General features: G+C 41.2%; 1 protein-coding gene across 1 annotated transcript; it reads right to left on the bottom strand.

Annotated features, from left to right (window-relative positions):
* Positions 1–320: 320 nt before the first annotated feature.
* Positions 321–18,643, bottom strand: LOC114609252 (zinc finger protein 25-like). Its single transcript, XM_028753575.1, has 6 exons — positions 18,557–18,643; positions 16,721–16,823; positions 3,735–3,861; positions 3,371–3,463; positions 2,549–2,612; positions 321–2,077 (listed from the first exon to the last, which is right to left on the bottom strand). Exons 2-6 carry the CDS (start codon positions 16,733–16,735, stop codon positions 1,012–1,014), a joined length of 1,365 nt encoding a protein of 454 aa, XP_028609408.1. The 5' UTR covers positions 16,736–16,823; positions 18,557–18,643; the 3' UTR covers positions 321–1,011.
* Between the last annotated feature and the right edge of the window lie 1,623 nt (positions 18,644–20,266).

The following is a 20,266-nucleotide window of genomic DNA, read 5'->3' as shown; positions in this document are numbered from 1 at the left end:
AGCTCAAGAACAACCACAGATGGGTTCTATGAGCAAGTCACACATTTAGAATTTTTTTTTTATAGATAGCCACACACACATACCTACATCTTACATATCAAAAGACTTGTTTAATGACGTTTCCTGTTTTTTTGCTCTTTTTTTTTTTAAAGATGTACTTACTTATTTTATGTGAGTACACTGTTGCTCTCTTCAGACACACCAGAAGAGGACATCAGATCCTATTACAGATGGTTGTGAGCCACCATGTGGTTACTGGGAATTGAACTCAGGACCTCTGAAAGAGCAATCAGTGCTCATAGCCTCTGAGGCACCTCTCCAGACCCTGTGTTTTGCTCTTTAAATACCTTTGATATATACGATATTAGTTGGTTTCTGTTTATAGTGTATGGGTTTTTTTTTAGGAAGTAGAAATAACCTTGACCGCTGCGCCTTCAGGGTAAACTCTTTTAAAATTTTGTTGAAGATATTTCAAATATTTAAATACCTATATAAATACAACTAAAGAATTCATGCAGTTAACATTCCAGGATGGGCGTGTTCTCGATAAGGCGCTTTATTTGTTGCAATCTATGCATGAAATCCCCTTCATCTTCTTAAGATGAGTGCAACTGTGTGAGGAGCCTTCTGAGTGCCTGATACCCAGGGGAGTTCCTCACTGTGGACTCTGCATGTGTAGTGCTAGATGCTATGATAGAAACTTCTGGAAATTCATTTACTGGATTTCTGCCCTGTGTTATTTCTATATGGCATCAGTGTGACTTCTAAAAGAAAAGTTTCTTTCACATTTTGTCATTTGCACAGTTTCTGCCACCTGATATTTCTGAAAGTTGACCCTATTGTAAAGGTCTACCTAATAACGCTGAAGAATTTCTTTCTGCACATTTGCTGATTATTCTATGAGGGAAAAAAACAAACAAACATGGCTGATTTTTTTCCCTCCATACTTAGAAGGTTCTCCTTCTGTGTGGATTACAGCCAAAGGGTGAATTCCTGCAGGGGTTCTGAACACTATTTGCTAGCTTTTCCCTTCTTAGAGTGTGTCTTCTGATGGGACGTGAGATGTGACTTCTGGATAAAGCCTTCCCCACACTCCTGGCACTCATAGGGCTTCTCTCCTGTGTGCTTTCTCTGATGGATGACAAAATGTGACTTCTGAGAGAAGGACTTCCCACAGATCTCACACTCGTATGGCTTCTCCCCTGTGTGAGTCCTTTCGTGTAATCTGAGGACTGAGTTCACAGAGAAAGATTTGCCACACTCGGCACACTCATACGGTCTCTCCCCTGTGTGCTTTCTCTCGTGTTTGGTGAGATCTGATTTATAATAAAAGTGCTTCCCACACTTACTGCATTCAAAAGGTTTCTCCCCAGTGTGAGTTCTCTGGTGCACAGTGAGGGCTGACTTCTGGTAGAAGCAGTTCCCGCACTCCTTGCACTTATAGGGTTTCTCCCCGGTGTGCGTTCTCTGATGGGTTTTGAGGTGTGAATTCCTAGAGAAGAGTTTCCCACACTCCTTACACTTATAGGGTTTCTCCCCTGTGTGTGTTCTCTGATGGACTGTGAGGTGTGATTTTTGAGAAAAGAAATTCCCACATTCCTTACACTGAAAAGGTTTCTCCCCTGTGTGTGTCTTTTGATGCACCAGGAGGTATGCCTTCACATAGAAGAACTTCCCACATTCCTTACACTCAAAAGGTTTCTCCCCTGTGTGTGTTTTCTGGTGTTCTGTGAGGTGTGGCTTCTGGTAGAACGATTTCTCACACTGGCTACATTCATACGGTTTCTCCCCAGCATGGATTCTCAGATGTCTAGTGAGAGACGACAGGTGATAGAAAATTTTGTTACATTCTTTACATGGGTAGGTTTTATCTCTGGTATGAACTTTCTGATGGATTGTGAGCTCTTCGTCTTTATAGAAAGCTTGTCCGCATTTCTCGCATTTATAGGACTTCTTGGTGTGTGTTTCCTGGTGCGCCAGGAGGGAAGACTTCTGGCAGAAGGACTTTCCACATTGACTACAGTCGTAGCTTTCATGCTGGGCGGGAGTTTTCTGACCCTTTGTGAGTTCTCCTTTCCTAGAGAGAAAGCATTAGTAATAGGACTTTCAAAGCTCTTACAATGCAGGATGCAGTGCTTTCTCCGAATACCTTTGGTGATGGTTTCCGTAATCCTGTTTGTCAAGTTCACAGGGCTTCTTCCCTGTGACACAGATCTACACTGTTACCAAGCCCTGTAAAGAATGAGGCTTCTCCTGAATTCTAGTCTCGGGGTTTTTTAATGGCCAGACTCCCCTTTCTATAATGTGGCCTCCCCTAGTGTGTAGTTCAGAAGGATGAAAATGCAGCTACAAAGTTTGCCTCGCTTGACTCTACATCATGCCCCTCAGGAAGGCGTTCCTGTTTGGGTCACATTCTTTGGGGTTCACTCCTGTGCTAGTGTTACCACATTTCATGGTAATTAATAATTATTGTCCCACTTCCAGCGTTGAAAACAGGACTATTCTTCCTCAGAAAGCCTCTGTCCTACATATTAATTCTTAAACTTGCCTTGTATTTCCAGCCTGTTGCTCCTGCTGTTTGGCTCTGGGGCCGTGAGCGGTCCGCCGTTTATCTACAAACGAATCAAGATTTTAACACACCATCATGGCTAAAGGTGGATTCTTAGGCTTCAGGAAAGGGTGTCATGACAGAAGCACTCTCAAATGAAATTGTCCTCTATACCATTGTCTACTACAATCTCGAGAGTCCCAAAGAGGGGTCAGCTAGATCTGGTGATCCGAGGACAATGGCTTGATTATGTTAGTGGATGTGGAAGAAGGAATCTAAAGGCGACAGGCACTGCTCACTGGGTTCTAGTCTTAAATTGCATAAGAATAGAGAAATCTAGATGAGCCATAGGCACGAAGGCACTCACTCCCCACCCTTCCAACACACACGCATGCACGCGTGCGCACACACACACACACGCATACACACACACATACACACACACACACACGCACGCACGCACGCACGCACACACAGAGTACCTATATGGCAGCTCACAACTGTATGCAACTCTCGTTCCAGGGATCTGAGACCCTCATACAGACATACAGGCAGGCAAAATGCCAATGCACGTGAAATAAAAATACATTATTAAAAAAAATAAAATTGTCTAATAAAAAATAAAAATGTCTAATAAAAGAGAGATTTACATGGAGAGAAGGAAAGTTGGTGTGATTTAGGATTTAAATGTATGAAGACAGTATCTTCTACCATTTCTAGAACTTGAGAGAATTTAGGAAGATTCCCTAACTATTTCAAAAGGTATTCTTGACAGCTATTTCAAAGGGTCGGGTGCAACATGTTTTTTTTTTTCTAACTCACCACCACGGCTCTGACGTAAAAATTCTTCCAATGGCCATGGCTCTTTTCCTTTCTTCAACTTGGAGATCACACTTGGCTTAGCCACACGATAACCTGTTAATGGTAAAGATAAGGGAAAGGACAGAAATTCGTTGGACGAGAGGTGTAATTTCAGGAAAACAGAGAAGCTCCCACTTCTGTTTCACAAATTTATTCCTTAAATGAAGCGGTTAGGAACACACAAATGCATGCTTTTTCTGGTATCCCCCACTTGAATCATGAAACAAAGTATCACTTGACTTTATAGAGACCTGACATGTTCCGCCGGCAAATAGCAGAAGAAATGGAAACTACTAGAAGTTACATATAAGAAAGATCTTCTTACCCACAGAGAACAGGTTACTGTAGGTCTCCAGCATTACATTTTTGTAAAGGGATTTCTGATCAGGGGTCAGTAGTTTCCATTCTGCCTTGGAGAATTCCACAGTAACATCCCTCAATGTCACAGGTCCCTGAAAAAACAAATTCGAACTCAGTTTGAGGTGATTTCAGGAGGGTGCAAAGGTTGGGAGGTAGATCAACTGCAGATCACTTGCTTAGCATTTGCAAGGCCCTGAGTTCAACCACAGGACAAAAGGGACAGAAAAGAAAAAGCTAGCACATTAAATCAGCTCTGAGTCCCCTCCTTATATTCACTCTGGACAGCAACAATAAATCAATTACACATTTGGTCAAGGAACATAGCTTTTAAGAAGGAGGTAAAGAAAATCCTAATGTCAATATGTGTAGCAGATGCTATGGCCGAAGTATGTTCAAGACACAAGGTATTCTGCATTATGGAATAGCTGTTAGATTTTATTACATTAGAGTAGATAGTCAAACCATCTAATATAAGCTAGAAATAAAGTTCATAATGGACAGTGATATGGACCTTTGAGGGACAGCACCTTCAGGGAAATGTAAACGATATGGAATGAAAATGGTGTGTAAAATTGAGTTATTTATGAAGTCAGGTAACAGAATGCAAATAATTTCTGATGTTTGTCCTTTGGTTCAATAAAAGTCATTTTTCACATACATGTAACAGACCTCATGCCATACATATTTACATATGGTACATGAACTTTTCGGAGGGAGATATGAACAAATGTCTACTCAGAGAAATGTCTATAGAGAGGGAACCAATTGTAGAAAATTCCAACTTGGTGAATCAAAGAGTTTAAACCACTTTTCACATTTAAATAGGAAAAAAAATTGTGAGTACCTATTCCTCAGTTTTACACCACGTGGACTGCCTTAGACATTTTGATGACACACCCCCACTGCAGATGCAAATGCAGACAACAGGTGCCGCTTACGAGACAGAAGTGTGGTAGAGTTAGGAGCAGATTAGTTATCTAAAGAAAAAACTCAAACAGAACACGTGGCACATCTCTGAGATGGAAGCAAAGCACACACCATTGCAGATTCAGAGAAACAGCATTTGTGTGTGTGATGCATGAATGTGTAGGTGTTTGTGTGTAGACGTACATGCATGTGTCCATGTGTGTATGTGATGTATGTATTCGTGTGTGTGTTTTGTATGTAGAGATGCATGAACACAAGTATATGAGTGTGATGTATGCATGTGTGTTTGGGTGTAGAGGTACATGAGCACAAGTATGTACATGTGATGTATGTGTGTGTTTGTGTGTAGAGGTACACGTGCCCGTGTGTGTGAAAATGTGTAAGCCAGAGACTGAAATTGTGTCTTTTCCTCTATTATTCTCCACGTGGTAATTGAATGAGAATGACCTCCATAGACTCTGGGATTTGAACACCTGGTCCCAGTTGGTGGTGCTGTTTTGAAAGGATTGGGAGATGTGGCCTTGCTGGAAGAGGTATGTTACCGGTAATAGGCTTCTCAAAGCTAGGCTCCATTCACAGTTTGCTGGCTGCTTCCTGCTTGTGATTCAAAATGTGACTGCTAAGCTATTCCCGCTGCCACGCCTCTCCCTTGGCGCCATAATTCTCTGCCATGGTGAACTCTTACCCGCCTGGAAACACAAGCTCAGATAAACTCTTTTATTCATGAGTTGCCTTTGTCATGGTGTTGATCACAGCAATTAAAAAATTAACTAATCCACTCCATCTTATTTTTTTTGAGACAAGGTGTCTAACTAAGCCTGAGGCTCACAGACTCAGCTAGGATGACTGACTGGGAAGACCCAGTGTTCCTCAGTTTTCTTTTGGAGAGTATTCACATCAATTGAACAAGTAAGCACTCATGCTCTCAGAATTATCCTTACATTACATGGCTGTTAGCAATCTCTTTTGAGAGAGATTATGTGCAGGCCTATGGTTGCATGTTCTTGTAGGTTCGTGTACACATCTCGTTTTTTTGTTTTGTTTTGTTTTGTTTTGGGTTTGGGGGATTTGTTTGCTTTGGTTTTGGCTTGTTTTGTTCTGTTTTTGAGACAGGGTCTGTCAGTTGGGCCTGAAGTTCACCGAACTTGGCTCCCAGTTGGTGGCGCTGTTTGGGGAGGTTTAGCTGGTGTAGTATTCCTGAAAGCAGCACACCTTTGAGATTATATAGTTTCATTTACTTTGACTCTCTGCTTCATATTTGTGTTTGATGATGCAAACTCTCAGCTTCCTGCTTCTGCCTCTATGCATGCTGTTTGCTGACATGCCTCCCACCATGATAGACCTTTACTCCTCTGGAACCATAAGCCAAACTCTTTCTTCCATAGTTTCTTTCTTTCAGTCATGGTATTTTATCACAGCAACAGAAAAGTTACTAATGTTCCCAACTTATTAAACCATTCTGGGGATCAAATTCAAGTCCTTGTATTTGCCTGGCAAGTGCTTTACCAACTAAACTACCTCCCTGTGTTCTAGTAATTTATTTTATTCATGATCAAGTAACAATAAATGTGGATTTTATTATGATGCAGAGTGAGAATATTTCTCAAGTGTATGTTTAAAATTATGTTCTTTTGTTAGCAAAGCAAGTTATATGCTCCTAAAAAATCCCTGGGAAGGTGGTCCTGGGGTGTATTAGAAAGCAAACTGAGCAAACAAGGAAGAGCAGGCCAGTAAGCTGAGTTCTTCCGTGGCTTCTGCTTCAGTTCCTGCCTTGAGGTTCTTGTGTGAGCTCCTGTGTTGGCTTCCCTCAGTGCTGGACTATGGTGTGGAAGTGTAAGCCAAATAAACCTTTTCTTCCTTCAGTTTGTTTTGACCAGTGTTTTTACTACAGCAATGGAAAATAAACCAAGACATTAGCTCACAATGTTTATTCATTTGTATGTGAGATGTGTGTGGGTGTAGGGCCAGAAGCTAGAAGAGACTAGGGGAGGGAGAGATTAGGACACACACAACCTGAACGCAGAGAGGAAGCTATGGGGGTGGGGGGAGGGGGGAGGTCATGGGGAAGGGGGAGAACAGAGAGTGGGGGAATCAACCTAACAATTTTTGTATGAAAATGACAAGGTGAAACCAGATACTGTATATACTTTCTTAAAATTTAAAAACAAGCAGCACAGAATTCACTAGAGAAGATTTGAGCAGGCAGAATACAGAATCTGTAAAATTGACAATGTCCCTGCAGAGGAACACTGGCTCAGCTTTCTAGTGTCAGTGTGGCTCATTACCTGTTACTACAAACTCAAAAAGAAAAGTAACACCATCATCTCAAAAGGTATGCTCATAATGAAAAATGCAAACTGTCCAAACTAGGGCAAGGCAGTGCCATGGTTTGGTTTATAAGTGCCTGTCAAAAGTCCATGGGTTCAAGTCTTGTCAGGAGCCGACAGAATCCTTAGAGGACCTAGTTAGATATATTCATGTCACTGAGTGTGTGCCACTCAAGAGCACCGTGGAACCCTGGTCCCCTTTTAGTCACAGTATGAGGAGTTCTCCACCATGACTCCCACCATGATGAGATGGTTTGTCACAGACATAAATGCAACTGAGCCAGATGATCATAGACTAGACCCTCAGAAACCATGAGACCCAAACAGCCCATTTCTCCTTACGAGCTTACAGGGTATACGTGACAGCAGATGGACACGGAGGGGACTTCCTTAATGTGATTTAAGACGTTTTTCTATAACCTGCACCCTCTGTAACACATAGTGAATCACAAACTTCTTTTCCCTTGAGTAAAGGGTGGAAACAAAGATGTCTACTCTTAGCATTTCTATTCATACGTCATCCTGGATAGACATCATAGCCAGTGCTGTAAATAACAAACTAGAAAGACTATAGAAGGAGAAATAAAACCATTTCTCTTTGTAGATAGTATTCATTCATGTGGACCATTTCAAAGAATCTTTAAAACACTTTCCACGACTGTTATTTGAGTTAACTAAAGTCAGTGTTATTTAAATATGTATTTCTATATATAGTACTATTAAATATTAAGTATTAGTTCAACCAAGTATGTCCATAGCCTACATAAAGAAAACTTCTATATAATAATGAAGAAAGAACTCAAAGACTTGGAAACTACTGTGTTAATCTTAGACCAATCAGTATATTTAATGTAACTCTAATCTTAGAATGCAAACTGCATCCAGCCCAATTTTAAAAGTCCCCATTGTCTTTAACAGTTTGGACAATATTCAAAGTTCAAAGTCTCCTCTGAGACTTAAGCTAATCTTTACTTCGAGTCCTTATAACATCAAAAACAAGCAGTGGTGGCACACACCTCCCAGCACTCGGAGGCAGAGACAGATGAATCTCTGGAGGTCAGTCTGGTCTACAGAGAGAGTTCCAGGACAGTCAGGGCTACACAGAGAAACCCTCTCTCAAAACAACAGTACATACTTCCAACCTACAATGGTATGGGGTAAACATTTCTATTCCAAAATATAGGGAGGAGGCAATGGGGTGTAAGCAGGGAAACAGATGGAAGCAAACCAGAAGGCTAGCGGGGGTAAAGACCAGATCCTTCAGCTTCATGTCTAGGATCTAGGATACCTGCACATATAAAGTCTTGAGTTGGCTCCATTGTGTGCTGATAGTTTTTCTCAGTAGTCATGCTACAGTCCTGGCATCTCCAACATCCTGAATCTCCATGACAGCTTAGGGTTCATCTGCAGTTTCATGGGTTTAGAGAAGGAGCCACTCATCCCAGTATTACAGGAGATATCTGGTATCACTGGTGATGTTTACGTTACTCATTCAGTACTGCTTGCCAATTTTTTCCATTGGAGCATTTTTTTTCTTTATCATACACTATTACTTGAAAACAAACCAAAGTCTAGTTTAGTCTTCTCAAGAAGGGAAGGAACAAGTTCTACTTCCTAGAGGGGACAGTATCTATACATATTTGGATTGTTTTATGAAGAAGAACCAGCTCTTCTCATTTGCTTATTTAATAATTTATATTGAAGTGGCCTCATATGCTTATTTTATGCTTTGAATTAGAAGCAAGCATTATGGGTATTTTTGGTGTTTAAACTGTTCTAGCTTTTTTAATGAGGAATTGTTTCAGGTTCGCCCTCCTCCAACCCCCATATCCTTTTAACACGTTCCAGTTGCTTGGTTATATGATTTCCATACTTCCTGACAATATGGAATTATTCCAGCTTAATGTATTCCTTGCCTCAGTATTATACTCAACTAAGTCTCCACAAAGAGGCAGGCAGGTCCTGGTCTACACTGCATCATGAGACTGTCTTGAAAATACAATACAAAACAAAAATAAAAAAGCAAACCAAAAAAAAAAAACCTTTTACACAACACAAAATAAAAACCACTCTGTATGCACTCCTATAACTATTAACTCAGAAAAACAAGAAAATGACCGTGAGTGTGAAGATATGGAGAACTGGATCCTATTCATTGCTAACTGGACTATAAAATGGCATGACCACTGTGGAAAACTGTTGGGCAGAGTTCCTCAGAAGATTAATTTAACAATAAACTCAATTACCAACTAAAACTTTGGTGGTATCCTTATTTTGGCGAGTCTTCAGTTCCCTACTTGGGGTGAGTAGACATTTATTCATGTGCTCTCATGTCATGTCACGCAACAAAATCATAGAATTCTATGTGTAAAATTCCTAAGACGCCACCAAAACAGTTCCACAGCTGATCAAGGCATTCAACAAAGTATCAGGATACAAAATTAATGCGTAAAAATCAACAACCTTCTTAGGTACAAATGATGAACATATTGAGAAACAGATGGGACCCATCTCCCGTTCCTGATAGCCCCACAAAAATATCTTAGAATAAATCTCAGTAAGGTAATAAAGACTTGTGTAACAAAACCACAAGCACTTCGGAGAAGGAACTTGAAGAAGACACCAGGAGAAGGAAAGCCCTCCTGTGCTCAAGGTTGGCAGGATCACCACTGTGAAAATGCCCATTCTCACAAATGTCATTAACAGATTCAATGCAGTCGCCACTAAAATTTCAACACAATTATTCACCAAAATGAATGGATGATCTCATGTTTCATTTGGAAACACAAAAGTCCCAGGATGCCAAAACAATCCTGAATAGTAAAAGAACTGCTGTAAGGAATCACCATTCCTGATTTTAAGCTTTATTACAGGGCTATAGTGATAAAAACAGCATGGTACCACCATCAAAAGACATGTTGATCAATGGAAAAGAACAGAGGTCCCAGATATAAGTCCACACACCTAGGGCCACCTTTTTATACTAGAGAAAAGTCAGCATCTTCAACAGGTGCTGATCAAACTGGATGGCTACACATAAAAGAATAAAAATAGATCTTATCTCTCATCCTGCACAAAACTCAACTACAATGGACCAAGAACCTAATGTAAGACCCAAATCTCATTAAAGAGAAAGTATGGAATATGCTTCAACGTATGGGCACAGGAAAATACTTTCTCAATGGGACTCTGATACCACGGTGTTAAGACTAGCAAATGACAAATGGAGCCACAAGAAACTAATACGCTTTTGTAGAGTGGAATACAATTCAATCCAAATAAAGAGACAGCCCACAGAATGAGAAGAGGTCTTTACTAGTTATACAGCTGACAGAGGGTTAGTGAATAGAATATACAAACAACAACAGCAAACCACCCTAAATACCAAGAAAACTACCCAACTTTTTTACATGTGGCATAGAACAAAGAGTTTTCAAAAGATGAAATACAAATGGCTGAGAAATACTTCTTTTAAATACTTATTTATTTATGTAATTTAAGCATATGAGTGCTCTATTTGCATGTGTGCTTGCATGACAGAAGAGGACGTCAGATGGTTGAGAGGCACCATGTGAGTGCTGGAAACTAACCTCAGGACCTCTCGAAGAGTAGCTAGTTCTTACCGCTGAGCCATCTCTCTAGCCCAGAAATACGCTTTAAAAAATATTCATCATCCTTAGCCATCAGGGAAATGCAAATTTAAAAGACTTTGAGATTTCATGATGCCCCAGTCAGAATGGCTGAGATTGAAGAAACCAATAACGATAAATATTGGTGTTTGTATGTGGAAAGGGGAACGCTTATTCACTGGGGGTGGGAGTGAGATGATGCAGACACTGTGGGGACCAGTGTGGTGGTGTGTGATTACTTGTATATGCTCAGCCCATGGAGTGGCACTATTAGAAGGTGTGGCCTTGTTGGATTAGGTGTGTCACTGTGGGTGTGGGCTTTAAGACCCTCATCCTAGCTGCCTGGAAATCAGTATTTTGCTAGCAGCCTTCAGATGAAGATGTAGAACTCTCAGATCAGCCTGCACCACGCCTGCCTGGACACTGTCATGCTCCCACCATGATAATATTGGACTGACTCTCCGAACCTATAAGCCAGCCCCAACTAAATGTTGTTTTTATAAGAGTTGCCTTGGTCATGGTGTCTGTTCACAGCACTAAAACCCTAACTAAGACATAGTGCATCAGAAAGCTAGCAATATATCTCTCATGTGCTCCAGCTATGCCATTCTGGGGCCTATACCCAAGGCTTCTACATCTTTCTACATAGATACTTGCTTATCTGTGCTCACAGCTGTTGTATTCACAATAGCCAGCAAAGAGAAACAGCCTCAATGCCCATCAAACTATGAATAGAAAATGAAAATGTGGTATATATACACAAGGGGATATTATTCAACTGTAAAGAAAAGAAAGAAATTTTATGATAAATAAATAGAGCTGAAAATAATCAGAGTAAGGTAACCCACACCAAGAAAAGACAAATGTCACATCTTTTCTCTTATATGTGCACGCTACCTATGACTCTTTAGATATATGTTTAAATTCCTATAGAAGGCAGGAAACTTGTAAGAGGCTATGGAAGTGGTTCAAGAGAATGGAATAGGTCACAAGTGGTAAGAAGGAGGAAAGAGTAATAATGGAACAGGAAGAACTGAGTGGGGAACAGGAAGGCAGGGCAGAGGAGAGCATATGGAGAGGGATAACCTACACTGTATGTCTTTGAGAAACAATGTAAAAACTACTACAGAAGCTTTCTAAAATACATACATATAAGTCATGTATAAAAGGAGTTTAAATGGAGGCATTCCGTAACAGGGGTCCAGTGCCTCTTCTAGATACACTGAGCTATCAAATAAAAATCCTAGTGCTAGGCTTTTTGAGCTGTTGATCAATGGATTCTCATACACAACTCAAATATTACAGGCTATTGCCACGATTCTTAGCTACCCATAGAACTTGATTGTAAGACCCTATTGCCAAAGATAGCAGATATACTTGAGGCATAAGACATGGAGAAATCAAGCTTGTACCAACCTGGAAGCTGCCTCCTTGCTGGCTAGCTTTCATAGAGGATCTATGTACAATGAAAAACCACCATCCATCTTACTCAGCTTCAATAACGACTATTCTGGTAAGATATGCCAACTGATACAAGAAAGCAATGTATTGTTTAAAAAATAGTTTTGAAATGTTAATACACAGCCAACTAAAGGCTTGGAAAAGCTCTCGGACATACTCAGACTTCTATCTCAAAGTGTCTCCAACTCCATTCACCCGCATAAGGTTATCCAAAGATTCAGGTTCACTCTTCTTAACCAAATTATACAAGAACAATCAGCGCCAAAAGGCAACAATGTTCATGACACCTACATCTTAAGGGCCCGTGCTTCTTGATTAATTGGGCATTTAAGGTATCCTATAGCTAGCAAAGATGGAAAAGATATGAAATAGTCATATTTTACCAATCAAATGTTCATAATGGTACAATTCCCACTGAAATCTCATTTCCCTTTTTGATTATAAAATAAAAATGAAGACTTAAATCAACCTATCAGGAAGATACTTGCACATTAATGTTTATTGAAGCATTATTCTTAATAGCTAAGTTATAAAAGCCAACCTAGGTGTTCAACAGTGGAAAAGTGGGTAAAGAAAAGGTGGCAGAGACTCACACAGAGATAGTCATAGAGAAGTCAGGGCGCTTTGCAAGTAAATAGGATAAACTGAGTCAAGCCATCCTCAGAATAACAGATAGTGTGTTTTTATTCATTTGAGGCTCCTAGATTATACACATACATAAAATTAGAAATGTGTCTGTGACACAAGAATAAAAGTGAATCTGCACTGGGGACAAAGAGAGGGGAAGGGCCGGTGGAGATATGACTCGAAATACATTCCACGTACATTATATAATTTATGAAACCTCAAAATTCAATAAAGCTCTCAGTGTCTCCCAATATGATTTAAGAATGCTAATCCTTCTTATTGGCTTTTAATTTTTTTAAAGAAAATTCACAGTGTGTTTTGATCATATTATTTCTGGTCTTGTAACTTCTCCGAGATCCTGCCCATTTCCCTACACTTGCCCACTTCAGTTTTATTCTCTTTCTTCCTCCTCCTCCTCCTCCTCCTCCTCCTCCTCCTCCTCCTCCTCCTCCTCCTTCTCCTCCTCTTCCTCCTCCTCCTCTTCCTCTCCCACAAATGAGAATGAAAATCAAATCAAAACAAAATCAAATGACAAAAAATACTAAAACACACCAAAAAATTTTCACTCAAAAATCATGACTTGGAGTCAGTTTTGTGTTGGCCAACTACTGCTGAGCATGAGCCTGCCTGAACTCTGGGTGACACATCCAGTGACACTCTACTGGAGAAAACTGATTGTCCCTCCCCAAGCAGGTATCAACTGCGGATAGCTTCTTGGTCTGGGGTGGGACTTTGAGTCCATTTCCTCATCTCTGTGCTGGGATTTTTTTTTCTGGTTTAAACTTTGGCAGTGCAGTCACAGTCTTTGTGAGTTCATACATAAACTCTGTGTCCCTGAGAGGGGGCTAGAGGATGGCATGGCCTGGTTTCTGGGAGAAAGGGACAGCTCAAGAGTGTGTGACCCAACATGGCCATATTGTATTTGCCATCATTTTAAGTTTAGGTATAATATCCCTATTTTATGTCACTAGTAAATGTTATGAGAGGCAGAGAGAGGAGAAAAAAAAGTCAGATCCAGATCATGGTGGCCAGTGTATTTCATCCAGGGATTGCTTCCTTGATGCCTTTAACCACTATTTCTCTCTCCTGAAGACTGCATCCTTGCCTACTGAGAGGACCTGCATCCCTGTCTACTGAGGGGACCTGCATCCCTGCCTACTGAGGGGACCTGCATCCCTGCCTACTGAGGGGACCTGTATCCTTCTACCATCATGGGAATCAAGCAATATCTGCCTTCTCCACATGCAGATGGTAATGCTTAACCCACAGGGAGAACTATGAACTAAAAGAGCCCAGGAAAGGGCTGGGCCTGTGTTAAAGAGTCTACTGACTGAGCACAACTGTAATTATAGTCCTAGGACATTACAAGCCCAAAGCAAACTACCTTTGTCTATCTTCAGCCTTCCTAATATCCATTCATTTCCCACCTTTGCGTCTGACCTAACATTCCTCCTTGTTAACTCCTCTAGAATGTACAAACAGATCCCAGCTTTCACCAGTGCAGAGACCATCGGTGTCATCAGATAGTATCCGAGGCCCGTGAGAGATTTCCCTGCTGCACTGTGCCCCACCCACCTGATGCTTTTATTGAAGTCTTTTTAATGTACCATGACTTCTGACTCTCTTCTGTCATTAGAAAAACTGTCACCAAGTTGGAACATGGCATTTGAGATATCTTAAGTCTGCGTCCCTAAGCCACAGTCACCCATATTTTGCTCCAATGAAATATCACTTCTTCCTTCTTACTTGGGTGCTATGGTTTTGCAATGGCATTCTTGATTTCCAGTTAGTTCCCTCTTACCAAATTCAGGAGTCTTCTCAATTATTACCTTTGAAAACAGTTCCCTAACACATGACCTGTTCTTCACTTCTTTGCTTTCAAATTGCTCTGAACATAAACCAGAAACACAAGTCAAATATTGGTGAATTTTATAGTTATTTTAAAATCATAGGGGGCTGGAGAGATGGCTCAGTGGTTAAGAGCACTGACTGCTCTTCCAGAGGTCCTGAGTTCAATTCCCAGCAACCACATGGTAGCTCACAACCATCTGTAATGGGGTCTGATGCCCTCTTCTGGTGTGTCTGAAAACAGCTACAGTGTACTCATATACATAAAATAAATAAATAAAAATTATTAAAATCATATTTGTTACCATCAGCAGTGACTTAGAAAATTCTTTATATAAAAAGTTGCACATTCATCATGGAGGTCATAAGATTTCCCAAGTTCTAATTTTTATGTTAATCAAATTTTAACGTTAATAATAAGAAGGGGGAATACTAACAGTTTTCTTCCTGGAAATGACAGACTTACTTCACAGAATTTTTTTTTAAAAAAAAGTTTCTGGGCATGTGGTGGTTCACACCTTTAATCCCTGCACTTTGGAGGCAGAGGCAGGAGGATCTCTGTGAGTTCTAGGCCAGCTGGGGCTTCACAGTGAAACTTTGTGAATTCTGAATAACCGTTATTTTTCTGCCAGTTCAGTTCTTTCAAATATAAAATATACCCCATGAAAAATTTTCAAGATATTTGCATAAAAGTTGCACAAGTACTTGCCCTAGGGTACCAATCGTCACCATTCAGGAGTAACTTAGAAGGGCCTTACAGGAACATCTCATTTTCTCATACAAAATGTTGAAAAGATGTGCACTCAAGGGTCAAGGGTTAACTAAACTAATAATTTTTACTGTAGCATTAAGGATGAATTTGAGTGTAAGGTATGATAAGGCATCAGGAAAGGTGAGCCATTAGTACTGTTATTATTATTATTATTGCAAGTATATTCTCATTATCTTTTAATCACCCCAAAGTAATAATTTTTTATTTATCCCATTGAGGATATTCTTAAGGAAATGAGAAGTCTTTTACTTAGCTCTTTGCAAAAATCCAATGGCAGTAATACGTCACTGTCATAGTTTTTGCAAGCGCTTCAGTTCCATGCTATCTTGAAAGTTAAATATGAATCAAAGTCACCTTATGTCTTTAAAGCAGTGATTCTCAACCTGTGGGTCGTGACCCCTTTGAGGCTGTTAAATGACCTTTTCACAGGGGTCGCCTCACACCATCAGATAACACAGATATTTACATTACGATTCATAACTATCAAAATTACAGTTATAAAATAGATGAAAATAGTTTTACGGTTGGGGTCACCACCATAAGAAACTGTCTTAAAGGGCTGCAGCATTAGGAAGGTTGGGAACTACCCCTTTAAAGAATTGTTCTTAGTTCAAAGCAGAAGGCTGACTTATTTATTGTGACACAAATATTTTATGGACAGTGTATCTGAGATGAAATTTCAGCAAGGAAATAGGAAAGAACTTTAGTTCCTCCTCAATACAGCTAATACGTAAATACTATACACTACACACCAAAAATGTACATTTCATATGTAAACATAGCTCGCAACTTCTGCTCAACGTGTGTGATCTTTCCTCAGCTTCTCTCCACCGTCATCCTCATGGTTTTAACTGATGCGGGACTGTCATCGCTCTGTATCATCGCTTCTGCACCATTAGCACAAATGCAGTTTGCTCATTGATAACATGACCTTCGGTGGTGCAGAATCCCTTGAAAGGCTTTGGAGGGCACCTGGGTCTCTTTAGACCATACTTTGAGAGTTACTGTTTTATTCAACCCTCAAGGAACTTTAAAACCGGTCATACTTTCCTAGTTTAATACATTCTCTTTCTTTTTAAAGAATGATTTATTTTATTATTTTGTGTGTATGCATGTTTTGCCTGCACATGTAATTGCCGGGTACCTGCAGGGGTCAGAAGAGGGCATTGACTGTCCTGAGACTGGGGTAACGGATGGTTTTGAGATACCATGTGGATTCTGGGAAATCATATATGAGTCCTCTGCAAGAGCAACAACTGCTCTCAACTACAGAGTCAACTCCCCAAACCCATAGATTCTCTTTCAAAAACCATTGAACAGATGTGTGCACTCACAGAGTTAGACAAATTAAGGTACTCACCTTGAACTTGGTCATTTTCTGCTGTGTTTTTAGAGCAGGGTTTTACTCTTTAAAGGTGGGAGAGTGACGTCCTAGGAAACCATATGCCACAGTTCCAGGTCTCCTGTAAGAAATTTCCATACAACATTTTAGTACTATATACTGAGAAGCTGTCCTTTTGACCCAATCAGAACCATGATGAAGTACTACTGGCCTCTCAATTGAGAGTTCTCACATAATCTTGATGAGCCTAAGACATTTTCTCTTTTACTAAATCCAAACATTTCTACTGTCTGTTTGAAAAGCATGTGTCTGCTTACTGACTAACATAAAAGAAAGCAACACCTAAACACCAAATAATAGATTAGTTTTAAAGGGAGTGTAACATATGCAAACAGGGAACCTTAGGTGTTTATGTTGGTGGCAACCCTTTTTTGTTGTTGTTAATATTACAATTTCCCAAAGTTAGAAAGTCATTTCAAAACTTTCAAACATGAGGCATTTCTTCTCCCTAAATTACAATTTCTCAAAGCAAAAAGAAAACGAAGCACTTCTTCAAGAACCTTACATATGATTCATTTTCTCTTACATATGGTACGTTTTGCCTTTAGTTCTGTTGCTGTGTCTGCTATGTGCATCAGGACTTAGTTTCAGTGCTACTATTCCTAAAATGAAAGGAATTAGATCACGGTGAATAACCCTCTATGCAGCCTCCAGTCAAGTCTTGACAGACACACAACAGGTTTAGATCCCTGTAATTGTCTGGCCTCTCAAAACCGGCTGAAATGGGGGTGGGGTGAAATTTAATTACATCTTAATGAACTTTTGCATGGCTGCCAAATCTAGCTTTGAAACAAATGAAGTTTTGAAACAAATTTACCTTCAAAAATAGCAATTTGAAGCCACATGGAATGAGGCACACTTTTAGCCCCAGCATTGTAAAGGCTGAGGCAGAAGGATAGCAAGATTGAGGCTGGTTTAAGTTATAGATCGAGAGCTAGACCAGCTTGTACTAACTACATAATGAGACCTTATTTCAACTAACTAACTAACTAAATAAAGTCATTAATTAATTAGACAACATTTTTAGTACCATATACATGTATACAGTTTAAAAAAAAACCCAAATGCTCAATTCCAGCCAGCCAGGTGCTTACCAAAGGCCTAATGTGTAAGGCCAGACACAAATGAACCAATCATCAGCCTTAGGAAATCTTCTTCATACCAGAGAACATCAGTGAACAACAGTTCTCATCCTTTAGATCTGCCTCTGCTAGATGTGGTGGCACACACCTGTAAACCCAGCGTTCTGGAGGCTGAGGCACGAGGTTCAACAGCTCTAAACTAGTCTGGAGCTCCAAGGCCAGATTGCCGCGGCCCCACGAGTCTGTCTCATTTCTATTCTCTCAGAAGGTGTATACAATTGCCAGCTTCTCGGTATAATTTAATACTGAAAGGTATTTTTAAAAAGTGATACTGGACTTCTAAATAGCTATTCATCAGTCTAACAAAGGCTGGCTGTGAGGGATATGAGACGACCCTTAATCTTTCACACTAATGGATCTAGAGGAGGCTCGAGAATTTTTAGAATTAGAAGACTCCAGGTATGATCAAGCCGCTGCGCAGAAAGCAGCCCGCAGACAGGACAGCAAGAAGAGACATCAACCACAGAGTTAAACAATAGAGGATTAAGGCCACCCGGGGGTACTGAGTAAACCAAATTGTCCCTGTGAACATCCTTGAGGGGCCCAGATGAAAGGACCTGGCTCTGCTAGAAAAGAAACAGCCCGCCCTGCTAGTTACAGAGCACTCAGCACCACTGCCCTGCTCCGTGCGCTCGCTCGGAGCGATTCTCACCTTGGTGACAGCGGTTTTAGGGAGTCCCGCGGCCTCCGCTGCAGATGCCCGGGGACGGCTGAGAAGCGGGCGGACGCAGACGTGGCGGGCGGACAAGGCGGGTGGGCGCCACGTCACCTGGGCGGTGGCTCAGACCGGCCCCCCTCCGGCTGATCTCCCCTCCTCTTTCCTCCCCTCCTCTTACTCCCCTTCTCTCCCCTCTTCTCCCCTCCCCCTCTACAGCCCGCCCAGCGCGCTCCTTCCGCCACCACCCCACAGGATCCCGCGCTCGCTGGCTCGCCAGCCGCAATCGGAGACCTCCCCAGGCCCGGGGATGGCGCGGGGTTTGATGTGCCCCTCAGACTAAAGACAAAAGTTCCTCAGCTGACAGATGAGGGCTCTGCCCATGCGCCTAACGGTCCTCCTTTCTGGACTACGCTTTCCAGAAGCCTCAGCGACGACTCCATTTGTGATCACGTTATGAAGTTTGACGCTGAGTACCTCCCTGATGAGCGCTGCGCTCCGCTTTCCCACAGGCCTGGTCTTTAAGGGGATAATTGAACTAGGAACTGACACCCTGGGGGGGAAGACAGAAGGCTATCTGAGTGTAGCCGCCTGTGGCCACAGACCAACCGGGTTCTCCTGAAAGGGGGGCTGGAAATGAAGAAGGGACGGAGGGCGAGAAAAGATGAAGCCAAGACAAAGTTCTCTGATCAAGGCTCGAAGTTTAAAGTTCAGCTCTCAATTTAAAGGGGAAGCCCCACCAAACCCCTTCTTGTTTCAGCTGGAGATGGGTAGGGGAACCCATCCTTTGCCACTGCAAAGATGGAGATGGGTGGAGGAATCCATCCTTTGTCACAGCCAGAGATATCTCATGGCAAGCTCAGCGGGCAGTTATTCTTCTAAGCCCTGTAGCAGGCTGTAGGTGCAGCCAAGGTGGTTAACTCCACCTAGGTCCTATTATTTGGTCTATTGTGGTATATAAGGTCTTTCAGGCCTGCTCAAGGCTGGGGGGAGGGCACATCTGAGGGCACGCTGTGTGTAGCGAGGGGTAGCTTAAATACTTGAAACAAAGTGCAATTCTACATCCAAAGAGCTTACAATTTTGTCTTAGGATTGCTACCTTTCAAAACCATGTAAACCATAACACAGAATGTGAGAAACTTAAAAAAAAAGTGTAGTATATATAAACCAAAAGAACAGACACCAAGTGCTCTACATATTAGTCCCTCCTCAAAAAAAAACTTTAAAGTTTTATCCTACTGATACAGAATGTCATTCTTTCTCATCGTCTCCCTAAGAATGATATCCTGAATATGTAAAACAACTTGTATATGTCCCTGGCCATAACTTCAGATAGCACTGTACTAACCTCGGAACCATGGAAATATTAAAGTCTTCATAAGAAAGTTATAATTAATACACATAATTGTATACATATGACATATATGGTGCCAGAGCTTTTAAGATTAACGATTGAGCCCGGGCAGCCCTAAAAAGCCAGGCTCACCGATTGATCCTCAAAGGGCCAACTTAAGAGACAATGGGAACAAACAGTCTGTAAGATTCAGGATAAAGGTATTGTTGGCACAGAAACAGAGATCTTGCCTGTAAAGGGAAAACAAAAAGGATATTTGGGGACCGAATATAGTGATCATGGTCCTGGAACATGGATTTAAATCACCCCAAATTTCCTTTTCCGACGTGGAAGCTCCTTCACGGGGCTGTTTT

This window comes from Grammomys surdaster, unplaced genomic scaffold (assembly GCF_004785775.1).
Source record: "Grammomys surdaster isolate TR1022 unplaced genomic scaffold, NIH_TR_1.0 125950, whole genome shotgun sequence".
Taxonomy (NCBI): domain Eukaryota; kingdom Metazoa; phylum Chordata; class Mammalia; order Rodentia; family Muridae; genus Grammomys; species Grammomys surdaster.
Note: the sequence above shows the minus strand (reverse complement) of the source record. Positions and strands in the feature narration are given on the sequence as shown.